At 35.8% G+C, this 23,190-nt stretch overlaps 1 protein-coding gene across 1 annotated transcript; it reads right to left on the reverse strand.

Moving 5' to 3' along the window:
- Positions 1-24: 24 nt before the first annotated feature.
- Positions 25-21,749, reverse strand: LOC135694679 (eukaryotic translation initiation factor 2D). Its single transcript, XM_065213503.2, has 19 exons — positions 21,404-21,749; positions 18,108-18,304; positions 17,732-17,815; positions 17,051-17,141; positions 16,458-16,565; positions 15,539-15,603; positions 14,636-14,866; positions 14,116-14,230; positions 13,158-13,203; positions 12,284-12,387; positions 11,318-11,411; positions 11,095-11,165; positions 10,709-10,798; positions 9,791-9,880; positions 8,978-9,040; positions 6,407-6,464; positions 5,172-5,262; positions 4,298-4,381; positions 25-3,843 (listed from the first exon to the last, which is right to left on the reverse strand). The coding sequence occupies exons 1-19, from the start codon at positions 21,457-21,459 to the stop codon at positions 3,773-3,775; spliced, it is 1,809 nt and encodes a 602-aa protein (XP_065069575.2). The 5' UTR covers positions 21,460-21,749; the 3' UTR covers positions 25-3,772.
- Positions 21,750-23,190: the final 1,441 nt, after the last annotated feature.

Here is a 23,190-nt window from a genome sequence, read left to right on the forward strand (position 1 = left end):
GAACATATACCATATCGGGGCATACCGGAAAACAAGGCTCCAGGATATTAAGGCAGGACCCAGGGCCCAGGACCTAGGACCCAGGACCCATTTGTAAGATAAAGAATCCCTTCCACGGACCGGAAAATTTCCACATTTAAAAAAACATCAAAAGCATTGCAGCATTCAGTACACTCTTTTTTTAAAAGAACAATTTTATAAGAACATGAGACTCAAAAGTGGTCAAACGTTGAGAACAAATTAGGAATAAGCTGAGGCTGGGCCGAGCTCGGCTACTGAACAATACAATGTTCAACAATATTTCATCTCAAAAACGAGGAGTTTTCTGCCATCAAGTTGTGCTTTATCTGTGGATTTTCAAAGTTGTTAGCAAATAAAGGACGTCTTACTCATTTGCAAGCCTGAACTTCAATTTCGAAAAAAGAATGCATCGAATTTTAAAAACATAACGCAATGCGTATAAAGCACAAATTACTATGCAACTTCCCTGGTCTCCTCCTATTTCTTGTATCCAAACTCCAATGATATATAGCCAAATTCCAATGAAAGTATACATAAATCGGCGTTTCAGTTGCTCCAGTTCTCTCACAATGCTAGTGCATATTACGTACCAGACTTACAGGGGCTACGCAAGAAAAGTTTTTTAAGGTGTGTCCGGTGCCAGGTTGCCGAGTAGGAGATTTTTCAATAAACTTTAATAAAGGCATGTTCAGCGGTTAAAAAAGGGTCTTCAATAATTTTAAAAGACGCCATTTGGAGGATCACCAGACTTTCCAGTGGCGGAAATTATGGGGGTTTGGGGGGGGCTCGCCCCTCAATCAGCGATTTCGTCGAAAAATTCGGGCTTTCGTCGGAAAATTGACAACCGTTTAACGTGTCGAAATTACTCCAAGAAATCGTTCTGAAAAGCAATTTTAAGCTAATCTAAGGGGCTTAATTGCCAAATTTTCTGCTCTCTTCGCTTGCAGATGATCTACATTTTCCCTTTTTACCCCAGGGGCCTCTATAACCTCTCTGTGCCCTTTTTGCAAAATTTTAACATATCATAGCTGATAAAATATTAGCCAGTGCTAAATAATCAATCAAACAATATATGACCAAAATCAAAACTGCTTGTGAATTGTATATTTAATTTCAATTCCGTAAAGATTAGTCGAAATTTCTATCGGATTCTTCCGAACAAAAGTTATTTTCAAACGTATTTCTCACTGACGAAAACAAGATAAAAAACATAAAATGAACGCACAACTTGTCAAAAGTGTAATTGGTCTACCTCTTGTATCATCAATTGTCTTAGATGAGATATCGATCTTGATTTCAAGAATCATAAATGGACTGTTCTTCTTGCTACTTAGTCATGGCGTGGTCAGCAAAGATTTCTAAAGGGTTCCGTTATCATTTTCATAAAAATGTGCAGTTTCCTTAAAATAAAACATGATCCAAAATGATATCTTGTCCGAAAATCGTAGACCTGGCCCCTCCCCCCAAAATGAAAGCCTGAATTTCCGCCACTGAGAATTTCTTCATTTAAACATTAAGCAAAGTAGAAATCATATTTACTTGATAGCAAAAGAATATGCCAGGTTAAAGATTTTTTAACAGGGGCAATGAACCAGCACACGATGTAGTTACCATATGATGTAGTTACAATTCTATTTAGAAAAGAAATCGAATCCTTCTTTTCTTTGGTTTATCCTGGAAAATGTTATTCAGATCCTCTTCTGCGCTGCATAACCATTCTCGCAACGAACAACAAACAATGACTCAAGACAACCCTGAAGCATTCCTATTTGGAGATTGCTCTCATTGGTATTTCAAAATTGGGTTCTTTGGAAAGACGTGCGTGGAACACGCGAATCGCAGCAGCGCAGCAGCATAGTATGGAATAGTTTTTACTTCTGCCGTTTGTAAAATGCGTGCACGGTATGACAAGAAGCCCGTGTATCGAGATTCTGGCATGACTGAAGTTTCTGTCTGAGCAAATTTGGGATTCCTTTTGTGTCTCTAAGTGAGGCTCAGGGTCTATGGTTCTAGCACTACCACGCCTTGATGGGTCTAGCAACTTGGCTCGGCGGTAGAAAGCCCCAGTAAGAAATAAATAATTTACACATAAGCGAAACAATTGTAAGAAAAACATGGAGATACTTCAAATAGCCATTCTGTTTGAAATTCAAACTGCAAATTTTACAAACTTGAAACTAGACGACCATCTTCTCGGAATGCTTTTAAAAAATCGCATTTAATGTCTGAGCAGTTTTTGGTGAGATGCTTTAATCATAAACAATTGATTTTGTAGTTTATGCAGTTAACCGTATGTAGTTTATTAAACTTGAAACACGGCAACGTCTTTAATTTGGACCAATGCCCAATCTTATAGTAACTTTCACTGAAAAGGAACATTCTCCCAATTTGAAATGACTTCTAAACGAAAGCATCTGAAAGGTGTAAATTTAAATCTTTGTCCCATACGGGCAATTTTTCGAACAAAACAGAATACTTTTGCTGAAAAGTGCAGGTAGATGGCTTTCAGGTTGAGAGATCTAAGTTTAACATCTAAGCTTAACATCAAGTGTTCTTAAAGAGCAAGGAATGACATTTCACGGAGACAATCCAGCACTGCATTAAACAGGAGCAATTTCTACACATTATAATTCTAGATAGCGCGTTTCAGATTATGATAAGCATACGAATCTTTATGTAAGACTAATCTATCTCAAATAATCAAAATCATGATTTTTATATCTGATTATAATGCATCTTCAGATATGCTCAATCACAATTTTTCAAAAGCCAGTTTGAAACAGCAGGTTAAATATCAGGGCCTTGGAAAGGGTCAGTCCTATTGCCCATCTGTATACAAGACAGCAAGTGGCTGTGCTCCTTCATCCCTGTGAACGATTGGTTGCGACAAGAAACAAGCCAGCTTTACTACACGTGGTGTCATCCGGACGAATGTAAACAGAATAAATATTGTAGATAAGACCTTCTTGCATTTGATATTCCAATTTAAACATTACTAACACGGCAAGTATAGGTGAGGTGGGGGGGGGGGGGCATGGTTTTTACTTAAGGGACCAAATTTTTATATATATATTACTTGATTGATAAATGAAAATTGAAAAGTCTACACTTTTGCATAAGAAGACGGTTCATAAGAATATGCAGGCTTAAAATCATTCAAATTTCACAAATATTGTTAGAATACTGCTCAGTCTCGGCTCACATATTTGTGCCTTAATTTTCAGCTGTTCCCCTGTTTGGTGATGTTCAGAACAGAAATTCGCATGACTGACGTATCTCATGTTTTTTAAAAAGAGTGGTTTCTATTCGTGGACGGGCTAATTTACCTGAAACCATATCAGATTTTTATATCGAAGAATATCGACGCTGGACAATATGTAACTGATAATCGTTTAATAGAACATTTTAGCTTGGCCTATATCTCTTTTTGCGACCTTGATGGCCTAAGTCTTTTCCTGGGAAACAGACAGCACCCACTGGTGATGAAAATAATGTGGTAGTAAGTCGGGGGGGGGGGGCGTTGGGGGCGTTGGAGGCGTTGGGGGCGTTGGGGGCGTTGGGGGCGTTGGGAATAGAACAAATTGCACATTGAGAAGTTATTGTTTTGGTCCACATTAAGAGACCATAAGCACTTTTTTAATTTATACACCTTTAGGCCTTCAGTCCGATAAAACATGGCTACGTCCATCATGCTTTATTCATCGAGGCAGCGAAAAATATTTAACTATGCGATGATTAAGCAAAATATGTGCTACCTTTTTTTATTTTTACCTTTAGCTTTATCAAGTCCAGTAATATATTTCTTGGGTACATTCAGCTGATCTGCAAGGAACGAAAATTATAATAACATGAATAGCGTGATAATATGACTAATTCGTGCTACAATGCAATATTACAGAACAAAAAAACTAATAAAGTCATAATAATTATGTATTTAAAATTCTCCTCTCAATTCCTTTTCAGGAATAAAATATTTCAAGTTAAAAGTAAATCCAAGTTAAAAAAGTTCTATCAGAAAACAATTTCTCTAATACCTCAAATATTCGTTGTAAATAAACATCAAACATTATTTGATGAAATTGTAACAACAACGTAATCTAAAGATTTTCTAAATGAAAGTTGCCTTATTTTCTTACACTGCAAAATGACATAAAAAGGACCTGTTTATCTTTCAAATCAAGACTCGAAGCAATCAAAGAATAGTAGCAACGATGGAATAATACATTGTGAAAGAGGAAGGAAATGGCTAGTCGCTGAATGTTTAAGGTTGAAATACCTAAGACTTTTGCTACATGATTCGTCTGCATTCCTTGGATGAGAACTTGCATGCTAGAAACAGTTTTACCAGGCAAGGGATTCACTGAAAAGTGAGCAATATAAATCTAACTTGGTTATAAGGTATACGATCATTTAGAAGCATATACGCGTTCATCTTTTGTTTATCAAGATATTTGAATTTATCAAGAGATTGGCAATCTTTTAAACATGCTGAAGTGTCAGGAGTCCTAAAGAACTATCTGAGTGGAGGTTTTAACTAGTAGATGGAATTTAAAAAGAGGCATCCGAGCATGACCTAGAATAGGTACATTAATTAGAAAGAGGCTACATGCTATGTATGTGTTGCTTCCTAAAGTCATCAAAAGGTTTCGAAAATGTGAATAAATAAACCAGTTACGATTAAATTCAATAAACTGAACTGCATCGACAGGAAAGAACACTCGATTGACCTTTTCAGAGGCCATAAATTGCAGGTTTGGAGTGCCAATCCACTTTGACCAATTTATATACTTATTTAGTTCGTCTAGAAATTTTTCAAAGTAAAACTAAACACCAATTGCTTAATGTCTTTCTATTAACTTTACCTTGCATTCATATCTTTTTCCTAGGACATTAGGTGTTCGATAAAAGTATAATTGAAAACAAGCACACCATTCAAAAACAAAAGGCTGGTCTAAATGGGAGCAATGCCCGAGAATACTCAAGTATCTTATCTAACAGAAAAAAGATCCTTAAAATTCTTCATGTCCTCTATACATTCAAAGCAGTAACAATGTTCATAGGCAAATGGCTAGGCCCACTTTATCAGACAAATGATTCCAATCAAACAAAGATGGCGTCGAACAAGTGCCTAAAACAACCGTAATATTTACCCGTTGTACTTGAAGCCGCTGCCACCTGTAGTTGATGAGCAAACTCATTTGGGTCGATACCAAACTGCTCGAGATTCTTCACTAAAGTTACCTAAAATATCAAAGAATGAAAAAATGAGCCAAAATAACCAACAAACATTTTTTCCTTGCCTAAAGTAGAACAAAGTTATCCAAAATTAGCTGTAATGTAGAAAGAAGAAAACAACTCATTTTTCAGAATCTTTCTTCCAAAACATGAGGACATGAAAATATTTCTAAACAATACTATATCGTTATTTTGTAGGTAGAAAAATTGAAAAGATGAGAAGGTAGAAGCGGAAGGTTAAAAAGACTAGAACTTTGACATTGATGCTATGAAAATAGAATAAAGATGCTAAAATCTCTCTTGAGAAACATCAGAGTATTAAAATATCTTGAGCACATCTAGTACTGTTTTTTGATTTTCAGGTATACCTTGCCAAAGTTTCATTCTAAATCAACAAATAGTTTTAGAGAGAGGGTCCTTTCTTCTAAATCGAGAAAGAATTACATTTGAAAGAAACCCTAAACTGAGGCCCAAGTCCTGGTCTTCAAATTTAAGAGGCTATTGGCCTCAGCTTAAAACTTCTTGCAGGCGATCGTACGAGTTGCTTTCTTGTTGCAACAATGGCACCTTACGAAGGCAGCATAAACAAATTATAGATACTTTTCTCATCGCACCATTTCCTTGAGGCAATTACAGAAAAATCGTGCCATCAAAACAGAACCATGATCACGCCACTCTCGCCTTACTGGGAAAGCCTTACCAATAGAAAAGTTCGTTAGGCGAATGATAACAACAAATAAGCTGATTAAGACCCCAAAACAATGTTTACCCAAGGTGGTTTCAAGTTATGCGCTCGTTTTCCGACCGTGCAGATTGTTTACAGGCTATGAATAGATACGAGGCTAGGTAATCAAAGCTTCCGATTTCAATAGAACAAATGTGGTATTCTTTCTCTTGGTATTTAGACGGGGAAAAGATTAAAGAGTGTTGGCAAGTGTTTATTTCCCCTGGGTCGATGGGAACTTTAGTTTAATATTCTCTAAAGAGATGAAAACAAGCTTATTGCAATTTATTTTCTATGCCAAAAGGTTTAAATAAAGGGCGCAAGCGTCTCCAGACATTCTTTTGGGGCTTTATGCCAACTTGAGAATGCCAAGACTGTCAATTAAAGTTTTTTACCAACAAAAATGACATTAAATTATCCACAAACCTTTTTGTTTCCCATTCTCTGCTCTATCTTAACTTCAATAGGCTCTGCTTTTCCTTTCCTATAATTAAACGAAAGTCTGGTAAAGAACGATAAGAATTTCAAAAACTTTACTCGAACATGGCTACTGACATATTAATTGTCCATCAAAGCTGAAACGTAAATGTTGTCATGTCTTTAAAAAAAGCAATCAGAATTCTTTAGAGACTTAGAGGCTTTCGGTTGTGACTTCGTCAAAACGTTTCTAGTGGTACCTGATTGAACAGAAAGGTGGTCTTTGCAAAATGAGTTCTTGGTCCTTTTCGTAATGAAGATGTGAGTTTAGATAAAAAACAATTTGTGCATTCAACAATTCCAGGATAAACTCTACTTCGAAAAAAATGGATTGGTGAGGTCAGTTCGTGACGAAACCAAACTACCTTGCCGGGATCTACCCATACATAGAATCGGCTTTAAAGCAAGGAAATTGAGCTGAATTCAGAAAACATATAGACAGGAGGATATTGAGAAGGAAAAAAGGATAAAATTGAGTTGGTAGCAAATGGTACTTAAGATAATCTTCGTACAGTTATTTCTGAAAACTGAAGCAAACATGATTTAGATTTTTGATAGTTAATTGCAGACAAATTACAGAACTCCCTATGTTATGATCCTAAGTTGAATGTTTCATGCAACGTAAGATATGACCTTAATATGACCAAATGAATCACAAGCATTTTTCACCTTTTCCAATCAACAATGGAAATTTGAACAGCTAAAATTAGGCAGTGTTTTAGTAGTCTTGACAAAGCATAGCCTAAGTTGAACTAAAGATCAATGAACTGACGTTCGTAATTATTAGCTATGAACCCGAATTTAGCTGTAAAGCATTTGCCAAACATAGGCCCAACATTTAACATCAACATAAGTCTAGCATTTAACATCAACATATGGCCTAACATTTAACATCAACGTATGGCCTAACATTCTACTTGAACCTTCACCGGTAAACAATGGAGGTTACCAACCGTCGTTGCATTTAGTATAAGACTACTACAAGCGTTGCTTTTTGTATCTTGACTAAAAACAAATCAAGTCGATACAAATCATTTTTTCTTTCACTGTGGCAACGCAGATTTTCTGGAGATGTCAAGCAAAGAGTGCCTCACTCTCAAGACCAGAAACATTTACCAGAAACAAATTCCAAACGAGAACACACTCTCAAGAAATTGAGCAGATTCTTTCTTTATTCAAAATTCCTGGTTTCCGAGCACAGACTTTTTCAATCAACAGGCTACACGTTTCAAATTGCAACGCAAAAAAGAAGATACCCCGGAAAGGCTGCCCGCCGGATTCTGTGAACCTTGCAACGAGTTTGGATAAAAGGAAATAGACAGGAACAAAACAAAATGACCTTCAGAATCCAATACGTTTTAAACCAATTCTCGAAGTGGAATAGTCGTTAAAATAATATTGCACCCTGGCATACAAGGCTTTATCAGTGTAGCTGATTCTACTTGTAAAAAGGCAAGGTATGCTAGCCGGCAAAGTATCTAATATCCGATGATATCTCGAGCTAAATACCTTTAATGCCACAAAGGATAGTTTTCATTATGTTATTGCTATATCTTTATATATCGGGCAATGGCATTTAAGACGCCCTCAATTCATATTTACTAACTCTTCCTTTCTACAAAAGCGCAAGGCATCAGACTTCTACGGCTTCAACCACTGATCTATAAACAAGGATGGATCGAACACTGGAGTTTGAAGCCCGCTCTTTGCAAAAGGAGAGGACCCAAAACAAAAGCGGGAAGTCATTCCTCAAAACGTGTGGGTACGAGTGCTGAAAAAGAACAGTGTAGGCCCCTCCCTCACATGGGCTGTTCTAGGGCCCGCTTCTTGGGTGATGACATTCTGATCACAATAGAAGGTCGATCCAGTCTTTTTTATAGATCAATGGCTAAAACCCTGCAAACGTTTTGTTCAAAATCATATGCTTCGAATAAATTTCAAGAATACCTATACCTTATGTATTCCTTGAGATGGCATCCGTTAGTTTTTGGACTCAGTACCCCGTACTGCACGGTCAGTACACATCAATTTCTACGTCATTTTCTATTCAATACCTCCACTGTTAAAAACGGTTAAAACGGTTGGAAGCTGTTATAGTTCACTAGATCCCCTGAACACAAAAATTATGACAAACAAGAAGAGCACGTCCATTCTTGGCCCTGCCATATAGTGCTCAATGCCGTATAGGCAGGGCTGTACAAGAATTGCTTAAGTATCGCATTAAGCGTGATTTTCGGAGTTGCAACTTAGGACCGTTCTGTTCTATACACAAAAGCGTAATTCTAAAACAATTTCATTAATTCCTCATGGTTGTTTTGTTTCATATTTAATGTTTAGACTTCCGTTTGACACTCATAAATTTACAGCTCTTTATACATTTGTAAAAATTTCTTCACAAACGCTACAAAACCGAAAACACAACTAGAATAAACTTTCTACACCAATTTGTACTTTACTCAATCTTTTAAAATCATAGCAATCAAAAGCACAATAAGTAAATTTCTATAAAGCAAAACTTACTTAATTTTTGACGGCTTTCCATTGATAATAATTTTGTGGCAAGGATTCATCTTCTCTAAAAATCTGAAAAATGTAATTTAATTAAAAAAATGGAGGAGATTTATCTACAAACATGTTTGATGACAGGATTAATCAAATGACGTGAATACTGCTATCAATAAAATAATTCCGCAAGGAGGGATAATATTCCTGCTTGTAAAGCACAAAAAAGTTCTTCTGAGATGCATTTTAATATCCAAAAAATCAATTGTTTCTTTAATTTATCATTTTCAGCAAAATTTAAGAAAAGTTTACTTGGTTTTGCAACACACCATACATATACAATAAAGCATGAAGAGATTATAATATAAAAAATTTAAACAAAAATTTATTACTTTATTGGGGAAAAATAAAACAGAGAAAAAAGTTTGGGAAGAAGTATCACAAAGTACAATATAGTTATCATTCCTCGACTAAATTTTCGATTTAGTCGCTTTCCTTCGGTTAAAAATTCAAGCAGGGGATGAAATCTTAATTCCACTTATCAGGATAACAAAATATTTTTCTTTTTAGTCTGACCAATAACACCTAAATGTGCAATGATTTAGTCTTTAGGGTAGAAAAGGGCATGAAGAGAATTAGGGAAAGAAATAGCCGTTTTAAGGAAAGCTCGGTAAAAATTTAGAATTTTAGTCAAGATCGGTAAAAATTTAGTCACTTGCGAATAATTTAGTCACTTTTCCCTGGATTTTTTGCTTGATAAGGTATGTTGCGAATAAAAGCATTTAAAGGATAATTTCTTGCAAATATGGCTACGAATCAAATATGGCAAACCTTGACATAAGAACATCCCAAGTGACTGACTCCTCGTAAAAATTTTTGTCAAGAAGAATATCTGACAGCATCGGGTCAAGATTAACCTTCCTGGGAAGAGCAGTGCAATGTTTGATTTCGATAGATTAAATAAGAATATAATTAGATTAGATTAGGTAAGGTTATATCACATTAGATTAGATTAGATTAGATTAGATTACAGATTACATTAGATAAGATTAGATTAAAGCTTATTAAAGCTATCACGATAATCTGGCAAAATGCTCTATACTGTTTCCAACTAAATTTCTTGAAATGATCATTGATTAAAATTTTTTAAATGGTATCCATTTTTTGTCATCTTAGATATGCGGTCTTTTCAAAACGCTTATAAAACATACAAATTACGTTAAAGCTTTATGTAAGCATATGATTAACATTTTGCAGGAAAAAAACAGCAGAGCATAGTATAAATAAAATGAGACAAACACATTTTTCAGTACACGCAGAAAAGACAACATACATGCAGAACTTATTATAAATGTGCCAAGGTTTTAGCCCAGGTGATTCTTAAAATTTTATTGTCTAAAAAGCTTCTAAATTCTTGAATTTTCGGCTTTATTGGGTGGAGCAAAAGCATAAATGAAGCATAACAATGGGTATTTAGGACATTTTTATAAAAAATATAGAAAACTAGATAATCAAACATTTTCAAAACTTAAAGATACCACAAAAACGGAAACATACTAAAGAATTTGTCGTCTGACATTTCCTTAGAGTATTAACGTTGGATAATGACAAAAGTTGAGCACAAAGTTATATTCAGACGCGAAACGAAAGAAACGTGAGAGGGGAAGAATGACTTTTCTCAATGATAAAATTGTCTGATAAGGAAAATGACTGATAAGAAAAATGAACGAACGAAAAACTATTACTCACCTTTGGCTACTTTGGTTGACAAGTTCGTTGTCTTTGACGTAAATTTTGAGCAAATCACGAACTTCTGGAGCAGTGAGTGCATCACCTTTGCTGAAACAGATGATATTTAGCAAAGCATTAAAAATCGCTTAAAAGGGATGCTTGTGGGACTTGTGCACCCATTGTCTCAAACAAATCAAACGCCAATCCTTATAATAGCTTTATAACCATCATGGTAAGTAATCGTCTCTAAAGTTTAATAATCCCATTAAATATAGACACAGATTTTTGATAATTTAAATTCTCTAAAATCATTTCAGATATAGGGTTTAAGCTTATCTTGATGACAAAGTTCGATAAGACAGTTATTGTCAAACAGTTTTGACAATGGAAGTGTTACAAATTACCTTCTGCCGAATTCTTTAAAAAAAGATTGTGTCTTTCCAGAAACCCCAAATAACTCGATTATTGCCATTCCCTGAAAAAGAAAAGGATGCCATAGACGCTATTCTGAAAACTAAAGCAAAAACAAAACAAGAAAATTATCCAAAAACAGTGAGTTCAGGAATATAATAAAGGCTAGGCCTACGAAGACCAACTTAAGTACAAGGACCTTTTCTAACAACCGACCTCTTTAGAACTCTCCTCTTCCTTTTTTGCAAGAGCCTCTGCTTTGGCCACTGATTTGTCCTTAGCAAAACTTGAGGCTTTGAAGTTCCGGAGACTAAAGAGGAAAAAAACTAGAATAAGACTTGTAAAAATGATTCCTAGTTTATGGAAAAAAGCTTGGTATGGCCTATTACTATAAGGCGAGAAACTTGAAATATAGGTGACTGTGGTGATTAAAAGACGTTAAGGGTAATTTGTACGAGTTGGTGCTTACAAAAACCGCTTGAATTTAAACGTGTAAACCTTTGGCCCGCCAACACGCAGGCCCTTATGCATCATTGCCTTGATAATTGAGAGTTGCTAGCGTTCACTTTTAGGTCAACAATGCTTTGAAAAACTGAAACGGCAAGTAGTCCTATATCAGTTTTCTGCAGCCCTTGGAATTCAAAATAAGGTAATGGTTTAAAGAAAGTCCCTGTTCCTTTGCACTTTTTAATTACAGATTCTCAGCCTGTGCAGTATGCTTTGGAGGAGCAGGTTCTATTCTTTGCTTGGGTTACGATCGTTCGTTTAAATTTTCTTTTATTGCAGTTAAGGACAATCATCAAATATAAATCTAGTCCTACAATAGTTTCAAAAGGACAAATCTTCGATTTGCCATAAACAAAATGAAAATTTCTAAAAAGATATCAAGAATAAAATGCTAATTGCTAACATTGACAAAGCAGATGAAACACTGTGTATAACCACAAGGTTAAAAAATTAAAAATCTAAATGTAAACCCAATAATAGAAAAACAATGTCTCGAATACATTCGGAAGGGCCGAAACAAGGAATTTATCAGTAGAACGCTTGTTCTTGCATGAAATTTTTATTGCCTGTATTAAAATTGCTTAGCAGTTCATAAAAATTAGAAAATTCTTAAATGTATGCCAATCGGGCTCTTATGCTAAACTCGATAAATATTTTAATTGGATTTGAACAAACCATTCATTTTCAAAGGTCATCGCCGTTATACTGAGGACACCTTTGCTCAACTCTCCAACTTTGACAAGACCTCTGCTCTCCATTTCTTGCAGAAATTTCCCCATCTAAAAGTTCAGGAAACTGCTGTATAAGTGGTATTTCCGTTGCAAAATTGGTCAGGTACAAAATAAAATACTCAAAAAGTTTCCCCAAAACGTACGCATAAAACATAATTCATGATACCTCAGCTACATCGGTCAGAAAAAATAGCTTTGAATTCAACTGTCAGCTACGGCAGAAATCTCGAGTAGCGGACAATTTTTTACGCTAAGTATACATGCTAGGGATGAGGCTTGTGGTTGTTCTACGTCGAAAATTTTATCGAAACATTAGGTATCAATGCGGTCATGTTTGTTCCTATCGACCAAAGGTATGTCATAGAGAGAGCAAGCTCACAAGGCATCGCCCTTTAAAATAGCACAGATAAGGGAAGTGGGGGGGGGGCGTAGTTTCATGGCCCCTTCATCTTTGGTGACATCTCTTTGTTATAGAAAATAGCCTACTGTCTCTTTAATAAAACAAAAGATTAATCTACCAACTGCCGTCCCATAAAAATAGACCATAAACAATCCGGCGAAGGCTCTCTGAATGTCCTTTTACAATTTTTGGGATTACGGAACAAGCCTCCGTAAGAGTCTGTCCAAAGTAAGAGTTTTTACAAGCGAGGATTCGAACCGAAGTTCTTGAGGTTTGAGAATCACAGCTTTTCGGTTGAGAGTAAGATAATTCCACTGGGCTTTATGTTGTATGGACAGCCAGGTTTGTGAACCTGTTACATAGGAACATAACCTTGAGGATTCTTGCAATGAAAGTAGTTTTATATTTCCATTTTTACCTTTTTATACCTTGTCTTTTTCATGTCGATTTTTTGTCCCTCAGGGCTATGAATGAATAACTAATCAAATGAATGATGTATGAAAAATGGATGATAATAAAATTGTGAAGAGTTACAAAAATATTTTATTTCTATTAAGAACGGTCAACGACAAATTTGTGTGTCAACATTCTTTCACTTAACCCTAAAAAACAAGCTTTTTACAGCACCTTCTCGACATCATTGGTAACATTCTAAATAGGCAAGCAGCATTGATTAGGCAGTCTTTACCGTCATGTGCTTGCGCCTCTGATTGGCCTATTTCGATTCACAACTGGGTATGTATAATTCCTAGCTTAGACTTTTCGATTACTATCATGACACTTTATCAATGACGTGTGTCAGACGAAAAGCTTAAATATGTTTAAAATTTTTTGCTTTTCAAAAAATGAATTTTAAAAACAAATTTATCTAAGCGATATACGAAACACGAACTTCTCATTAACGTTCTCAGTATCAACCAAGAAGAATAAAAACACAAAAAATAAAGCCCTTCTTATAAAAAATACTTCCAACTTTCCAGGGGCAGATCCAGAGCACATTTGAAGGAGGGGCAGTTGGTAGTGGGGGCGCTGAAAATTTTTCAAAAATTGGTTACGAGAGTACGCTGTATACAACAATTTCAGATACCTTTTCAGATTAAATAACATAACTTTGAGGTAACCCTTGAAGCAAATTAACCTATCGGTCTCAGAAACTTTTTCACCTGATTCTCATTCTTCAAAAGGGGCACACAATTTCTAAAAAAGGGGCGCCAGATTTGCTTCAACTCGTCGAGGGAGGGGCAACTGCCCCTAGTTGCCCCCCCCTTAAATCCGCCACTGCAACTTTCACGTAAAACCGAAGAATCAGGTCTTAAAATGTCCGTCTCAGGCTCCTCCTAACACATGACCAAAAGAATGAAAGGACAAACACTCACCAAGCAGGATGAAGAAACTGTGCTGAGAACGTTGTCACTAGAATAGGCAACTCGATTTTCTTAGCGTCAATCATTGCTTGATAAAAACAGTTCTCTAGCAACTGTTCCGTCTGTTCTGCAAGAAACTGACTACATTAAAAAGTCGTTTCCATACAAAATAATCATACCATAAACTGTCCTACAAAGATTTTGCTTGCTGTTGAAAAATAGTGAATGAAAAATTTTAAAAATTCAAATTTAAATAACCCTTGATATATTCAATGTTTTAATATTTGTTAAATAATTGGCAACACTTTCATGTTCCTTGCTACAGCATAGTTTCAAACAGCAAGATTTGCCTTGAGATTCTGTCTAGCAGAAAATAATATCAGCAATTTCTGTAATAATGAAACATATCAAGATGCGTGTAAGTTGAGATTTAGAAAACCAGAATGAAAACTTTTTTAGACTTTAAATTAGCAAAACAACACAAACAATAAAGAAAAGAGGTGGCAGTTTGAAATGCAATCTAACTTAATACCTTCAGGTGTTAACTTTGGCTCATCATCTTCCAAATCTTCCACTTTTTCGCTGCCATTTGATATTTCCAAATCTTCATCATTATCGTCTATCCCAGGAGTTTGAGGTGGTTCTTCATGTAAAACCTCACAATCTTCTCCAGCAACATCAGATTCCTCTGGAGAAACTGCTGTGCTGGTGGGCGGTAACTGGTGGTTCAGATTGAGCGTTTCCAACTCTCTTTCCAGAGATTCTAACGTAAAACAAAGTAATCATTAAAATAACATAAAATATTAATATATACAAATTAAACAGTTTAATTTGTGAAGTATTATCAATCCAAGACCTGTATTTTACATGATGAGAGATTTTATTTACAAGAATAAAAGTTAAAAAATTGCAAGGAATTTTGACAAGAAGAAAATTTCTTCTCAACGCATGTGAAAACGACCTGATGAATATTCTATGCTATATAATGAATACTTTGCAACTCTGTAGCCATTTTGATCGGAAAACATATAACTTTTTTACCCCATTAAATAAAAAGGTTTTCATATTTCACAGTTTTGCAAGAACAAGGCTCAACTGTAATTCCTGAAAACGGGGTTTCCCAAAAGTTTTTGAAAAGAGCACAGTGATTTTTCATCAGAAGAATTTTGTGTGACAAAATGCGTTAAAACACACAAAAATGAAATTAATCGCACATCCTGTCCTGGACGAAACTAAATAATGTCTGACAAGGTGGTGCACATTTGCTGCTCTGGCCCTCACCCACAATGTCCCTATACTTAGTTGAAGGTACCTTGCATTGCTTATCTCTGATATCTAGTATTTTACAGCATATCAAGGAATACCAATAAAAATTCTTATCATGAAAAACAATCATCTGAAAAAATAGAATAAAATTTCAATGGAAAAAGAATACCTGCGAATGAGACATCAAGTGGACTGTCCGGTAAACTGGGAATATCAGAGGAATCACCTGATGACCTTGAATAAGGATGAAGGTGGAAATAGTCAATGGTCAAAAGTTATCAAATTCTGTTAGGTATCAAAGAAAAATCATATGAAATAAGGAAGCAACTTTTAGTATCATACTCACAAATAAAAACTGATGCTGCGTAAAAAGAAACTTTTGCAGGTAAAGCAGAACAAAGCAGAAAAAGCAGAAAAAAGCAGAAAAAAGCAGAAAAAAGCAGAAAAAAGCAGAAAAAAGCAGAAAAAAGCAGAAAAAAGCAGAAAAAAGCAGAAAAAAGCAGAAAAAAGCAGAAAAAAGCAGAAAAAAGCAGAAAAAAGCAGACAAGACAGTAATCAGTGCATCAGAAATCAATGGCAACAGAGCCTACACACAGCCATAAAACAGCTGGGAACAACTTCAAAAAAGTTGGATGTAACTGGGAAACAGAGCAAAATTAGCTTTAAAAGAGATCAAGCAAGTGTACAAATGAATTTGACAATAGCTACAGCAAAAATAGATGCAGTGCAAAAGCTGAGATGCAGCTAGAAAAGAGAAGGGGTACATGAGACAACTGCCAAGGTCAAGAATGCAGTCACAACAGAGCTAGGCACCACCTGTGTAAATTCTCAGATGCAAATGCAAATGGGTTTGAATACAAGGTGTAAAGAATGTTCCATAGCTGAATATCAACTATGATCTAGCCTGCTAAAGAAGAGACCACAAAGGGATTTCCAATATAAGAGATTTTCAGAGAATTATAGCAGTACAATTTATAGATGATTATAACTACCAAGAAAGAGATGGAAAAATTTGAAAATCCTCTAAAAACTTACAGGTCCTACTTCAAACTAGAAATGTAACTTTCTCAAAAGAAGAGTTAATTTACCATAGATTATCTGTGTACCAATGATAGATCTGAACTCCTTTCCCTCGCATTCCTGATTCCTGCATTTCTTTGGATGACATGGTTGCTTTGCCACATGCAACTGGGGCACTTTTAAAGAAATGAGGAGTGGGATAGTGCAAGCTGGTCATTAGTATCTCACTCCCGGGGAAAAACTCCCAGGTCAAAGTTGGAAGGTGAGGAGGCAGGGGCAATTAAAAGACTCATAGCAAACGACTTTGCTAAAAGCTTGCTTTACAAAAATGGGACAGGGGAGGGGGAGGGGTAAAAGTCTCCTGAAATCCAAGGTTGTGTGGTACCAACAAGAATTGCTTAGAATAATGGCTTAACTTTGCATATTAAGGAGATAATGTTTCAGTAATTTTTCATTCATTATTTATTTGGTAGTCTGATATTAAGCATTAATGATCTCATCAAATTTGAAACAAAGCTTATAAACAAAGAACAAATTCAAATGGATTCAAATACCCTGGTCAAAAAGAAACAAGCTTGGTCAAAAAGAAAACAAACTCCTTTGCAGGCCTCTATTTTACATTAATTGATTATAAAAAAAACCAAAAAAATCAAATCCATACCTGTTACCAGCGATTCTGATGGCGACTATCTGTCCTTTTTCAATATGGTCAAATCCTCCATATGGCTTTATTACCCCAGGAAGCATCAAATCTATAAGACAAAGAGCTTAGTGGAGTCTAGGTCATGTTGCAAAGTGCCACAGTTTTCTACAGAATACCATTCATAGACTTTGGGCTAACAATTGGTTAAGAGTGGAGAGTAAAGGGCAAACCTGTTTTGGTCTGGATAGATAGAAACAATTTTTATCTGCTTTCAAACTGTGTTTAATCTGGATTCAAACAGGTTTTGGTCTGAATTCAAACTGGCTTTGATCTGGTATCAAACAGGTTTTGATTCGGATTCAAACAGGCTTTTGCCTGGTTTCAAAATGGTCTTGGTCTGGATTCAAACTAGTTTAGATCTAGATTCAAACTGGTTCTGATCTGGATACGAACTAGTTTCCCAATAAATTTCCATAACAGAATTATTACATTTTTTGCAATTGCAGTGCTAAGGTAGCTGCCTGCCAGTTTTGAAAATGCGTTATATATTACAATAATTTGGGGATAGGTTGATGCTTTGCCTAGAGATGACCAAATGACAGATTTTACCAGAGGATTGATATGCCAACTATCTATCCTTATATAATTTTTCCCAAATTAGTTCATGGAATAAAGCAAAAATAGTCAGCATTGATTTACCTGCACCTCTGGATATCTTTTCAAAAACAGGAGGAGCAGTCACCATGTAGGGAATCAAATCCACATGCTGCCAAAGTGCATATACTGAAAAAACAGATGTCTCAGTCATTTTGACATTCTTTGTGTGTTTAAAGAGCAACTTTCAAGCTTTATTCACTTCATTTATTTAATATTATTCTATATATCAAGAAACCATTTTTGTTTTATAAACAATATTATTTTTTTGTAGCAAGTGACTAAGTAATTTCAAAAAGCCACAAGAGGCTTAAAATGAATATAAAATTCTAAAATGGTGATAAGATAAATGGACTGTAAGAAAGCTAACATGTAATGAAATGAGAAGAAATTTAAAAAATATGCAGAGCTTAATGGTTACCTGATGGAAAAAGCTGGTTTTCTTTATCAATTTCAAAAAACATGGGATTTCTGTCAATGAAGAAACTTGTTATGAAAATTCCATTTCCATTCTCAATTTTTGTAACAAAGACATCTTCTTTGCTAGGCAAAATTTCATTTAGTTTGTCCTCTGTCAGTTGTGTAAATTGCTGCAATATTCTTTGTTTTAGTCTTTTCCTTAAAGAAAAAAGAAAATCTTACATTTGAATACTGAGTAAAAATTGTAATTACAAGCATTATATCAAAGGGCCTATGCCACGAATTTGAAAGTGGGGGGCCAAGCTTTAAAAGGCTAGCAAGAGTAGGGGGCCAAGCTTCAAAACCACTTGCTTTGCATAAAAAGTGGGGCAGCCATGGCCCCTCCAGCCCCCGGTCACATGGGCCCTGAATTATCAAATGCTTTAGGCTAGAGTAACACTATACCGGCAGTCCTCCTTAAAAATATTTGTGCCTGAGAGCACAAACTGTTTTCGAAAGTTGCCTGCAAGATTTTTTTCATATGCAATGCGTCGGATATAAAATTGTTTAAAATAAGAGACATAAAGTAAGGTTTAATAATGCATTGTACACAAATGTAAAAAAATAGGTCTGTAGGCAAACTGATTTCTGTCTAGAATTTTATTTGGAAAAGCCAGTAGTTTGTCTGCTCCGGGAACAATGACAGCAATATGACATTCTGTTTCATTTCATTTCCATGAGTCACTTCTATTTCAAAGACCAGTCAATTTTCAGAGAACAAGTTTAACAGAAAATTACTTTAAAATGATGATGGTTTTATCAACATAACTAGCGCTATAGAGTTCAAATAAGGAAATATGGCCATTATTTTTTCATTCGTTCCAAAATATTTGAAGCGTTTGAGTCCTTAATTTTATTCGAGCAATGAACAAAATGGCAATCGGTTTTATTGCTTGATATTGTTTGATACTATTAATAAATGATACTTTCAGCTTTTTTAACATTTGGATTAACAGCAATCACAATTTCCATCTCTTGCACGTGCTCAATCCAGATTTGTAGTTTGTCCTGAATTTTTGCACACCAGGCCATGCTGGGAATAAAATGGCAGGGGTGCAATGAATCGCACTCCTTGTGGTGCCAAAGCGTGCAATGGTGTGCTATTGCACCAAAGTACTTAATAATACAGTCAGCTGTATATGGACTAGACTACATAACTTTATCATAAGAAAACATAAGCAAGGCTAGTCCAATCAATACATTTTATCAAACAAGCTTTATTAACGTCAAACCCAACATATTAAAGAGAAAAACATTAGCAATAAGGTAGGTTAATTATTATGTAATCCTGCAGTTTATAAACCCTTCTGGTCTGCTTCTCCTGACAATCTCGTTCTCAAAATTTAAGAATTCTAACTGTGTTTTCACCATAAAGAAAACTTATCTGTTGACTAGTGTTAGAACGAATTAAATGGTTAATTGCACGTTTATATTTTGTAAGAAAGCTACAGCTAAATCTTCACAATTCAAAGTCTCTTAATTTTGGAACATTTTTGGCCACATTTTATTAGTAAAAGTTTCTAAAGAGTTTTGTATTTGCATACAGATTAGAAAAATGCACATAAAGTAAACTGTATATAGAGGTATTGTGAGTCCTGAGAAAACGGGATTTTACTCATCGCACTTGCAAGATACACTCGTAAACCACAGTGTAATCTGGGTCAAATCATTTAAAGCTTAAAGATCAATAAGCCTGTTTAAATAAACAAAGCCTTACATGTGCCATGGGGTTGTAACTACAGTGGAATCCCGATATAACGAACTCTGAAGGGAACCAGAAAATAGTTCGTATATTGGGAGTTTGTTAAACCGAGAGATAATGTTTTTTGGGGGTCCTTTCGCAGTTCACGCCTCTCATAGTTGAATTATGATAAAAAAATTACATTGGGCCATATTGGTCACTTTAGAATAAAGTGTTATTTGCAGATTATTTAAGGCGTGCGATAAACTGCACTTCTGAGCAGCGGAAGGCGTGTGCCAAGGCGTGGGCGTGCGATCGCACGCCATTCCCAGCATGGCCTGCACACAGAAGACTTTACTCAATGATTCCCGATTCACCGATTCAACTGATAGCTTGCCGCAGCAATGCAACCAGAATAAATAATCACAACAAGATATTTGAACATCTTGTTCTTGCTGATTAAAAATTGACTTAAGGCCTTCAAAATTCTCTTGTTGTCTTCACGGTACACATTGTGTGATAAATCACAAATTTGTCAAAAACTGCATGGCTTTCGAAATTTACGTTGTCTTCGTGTTCATAAGTCAGATTCATTCCTCCTTCTCTTTGACTTGTCGCATTTCATTATCTTTAAGGTTTGACTTGGTTTACTAATGCCATGGTATGTGCTTCTGGGCTTCAGATCCCTGTTGTGATGGCCTCATTCATTTTTTTCAGAGTATCTTAATACCACTTTTTCAGCTGTGCCTGCAGACATAATATGATCGGCATGGTTTGCCTGCGAGTGCTGCTCATGGACTTTAGCAAGGCCTGTATACCAGATTGCTGTCGGAGCAGAGCAGAGCGGAGTGGCTTTTACTCCAGAGTGATATTTTGGGTAGCAGTTACACTAGAACAATCCACTTTCTCAGAAGTCTACATTCCTTTGCATTTCTAGTACATAAAATCCACCAGACTAAATTATTTGATGATATTTTCGAATCTATGTGCTGCTGCAAATTCGTTTTCAATAGCTATGCATTAAATGATGAAAACAACCATGAAAACTGAGAGATAAGTGATGGGGTTTCTAGGACGGATAGCGAGATTGCATTGCTTTCTGATGTTTTTTAGTAGGTGTTTCATCCAAGGGCCACTTCAATGAAACTTAGGGGTTTGAAATCCAAATACGAAAATGTTGGACTATTTTAGTTTGGCATTATCCAAAAGCAACAGAATCTCAGAAATTGCCACTATTCACTAACGATCGAATCTAAACAGAATGTGAAACCAACTAAATGCTATACACAACAGTCAGTGTTGAACTTTTAGTGTGTGTAAAATGGTGCAGTTACGTCACCCATTACGCTAAAGAAAGGCGAGTGCATGCCTAAGATGAAACTTATTCTTACATATACAAGATGCTATATATTAGATACATAAGCTGTAGTAACCGTAAGGGTCCTGTCTGTGGTCGTGATATCATAGTTTGTATATATTTCCTAAATACGATTGCTGTACCTACATTTTGCTTAGATATTTGGCAAATCTGATCTAAAATCGAGGAAGGAGAAAACCAGTAAATCAGCAAAAGTTACCTTTCAGATCCTTTCATTCGATTGCTTGTTTTTATCCGGATTGGCTTCTTAAACATTGTATTTTTGTATTTTTCCTTTCTCCTCCTTCCACCATGTGTGGGTTAGGCCTATAGTGTTTTAATGCAAAGCTGAGATTGAATTGCATTATGACCAGGTCCCAGATGGATACCCACTACAACACCTCCTTGCCACCACATAACCTCGGTGTTATAAACTTTGTGGAAGCCCTTTCTCGACCCAATGTAGACAGTTGTTTAGATACATTTAACCAGCTCATTCAGTAAGATTGGCTTTGACGCGACTTCAAATGTTCTTCCGTAAAAAATCTCGTGCCAGGCCAAAAACAATTCAGCATTTTCGCAATCCATATTACGACTCTTTATTAGCACTGATGCAAAAAAGCTTTTCGTTAGCCTAAACTTTCAATAAGAAATTCGTTCAAAAATGTACATCTGCATCTATTAGGCCTGTCTCGCCAAGTATCTTAATTCTGTTCAATATTGTCCACAATCCTCCGTGTAAAATAGTCCTAAATCATAAGATGAAATAGGGGTAAAATAAAGTAAAATGCATTTTCTTCTAAGAATCACACAATCTTTGCCACAATGTATTATGTTATAAAAATACCGTGTTTTCGGTCACAGGTATCTTGAGCCAATGACTGGAAGAGTTCGCGTGTATTATATGACAAATGATATTTTCGTAACTTGGTAACTTTTGTTGAGTTTAAAAACCATCCCTTCCGGCAGCCTCCTTACAATCCTTACATGAGTCAACTAAATAAACGTTTTACATGCCTCTTTTGGATTAGTTGCACGGTTGATTAGCACGGTTGATTGGCATAACGCTGTAAAGGGCATCTTAGAGTTTGATAACTAAGGACCCCAACCCAAAGGGGCTCCTGTAAAAGGACAGAATTTCGTTAAGGAAACTTTTGCTTGTTTGCTGTTTGAATTTCATTTGCGTGCTTGACTTTTGTTAGCACCTTGGCCAATTTCCATGTAACAGCCTGTCTTGTGATCAGCTCCTTTGTTCTGTTTTGTATAACTGTCCTAATTATCTTAATTGCTGTTGAGTATAATATTTGTTGGCTTTTGTGAGTAATTCAGTCGTTTAATTTAGTCGCTAAGGTTTAGACGTGATTTCAGATGTTCGGATAGCCGTTGTTATTTCAAGAAGTTTGAAGCATACCAGTTTTGCCGAAGTGACCCGTTTAGTCGTTGTTGAATTAGATGAAACTATAGGAACCGTCGAGCCAAGAAATCAGAACACGCTTATTGAATTTTGTACTTTCTTTTACTGCCGAATCTGCGAACACAAGCCTGTAAAACCCTCGTAAACTCAGTGGTTTTACACTCCTTAAATATCTTGGAATCTACATTGTGATGATGTGAAGGACGTGAGTTGCATCAAATATCTATTGCAAGGAGCGTACGAGCGCAAACTCGTGATACCCCCGTCTAAGTGGGTGGAACTTTTTAAAAACATACTCGTCCTGTAATATAAGTAACGAGAGGGAGAGAGTAAGGCGATCGCTTTTTGTATGAGATTCAGTTGATTTAGGCACGAAAACATGTAAAAATTGTAATCAATTCGCTTCCACTGCAAGATCGAGTCATTCCTGAGTCTTTCTGACCACATTGGGCCCTAGCAATGACTTCTAGTTTACCTAAAATCTATCCAGGTTCACCTCATTATTAAAAATTTTCAAATATTTTCAACTGAAGCTTCTATAACTCAGCTCCCCTAGTTAACGAGAAAAAATATCAATTCATATCTTGCTATTG

This window comes from Rhopilema esculentum, chromosome 8 (genome assembly GCF_057945365.1).
Source record: "Rhopilema esculentum isolate cy_ngs chromosome 8, ASM5794536v1, whole genome shotgun sequence".
NCBI classification, from domain to species: Eukaryota; Metazoa; Cnidaria; class Scyphozoa; order Rhizostomeae; family Rhizostomatidae; genus Rhopilema; species Rhopilema esculentum.

Bases quoted from the DNA above. Each gene is read 5' to 3' on its own strand.
- LOC135694679 (XM_065213503.2), bottom strand. From the start codon at position 21,459: ATGTTTAAGAAGCCAATCCGGATAAAAACAAGCAATCGAATGAAAGGA. The intron at 14,867-15,538 runs GTATTCTTTTTC...GTTTTACGTTAG, and splicing joins ACTTGATGTCTCATTCGCAG to AATCTCTGGAAAGAGAGTTG. The intron at 9,041-9,790 runs GTTTGCCATATT...TACATTTTTCAG, and splicing joins TGGGATGTTCTTATGTCAAG to ATTTTTAGAGAAGATGAATC.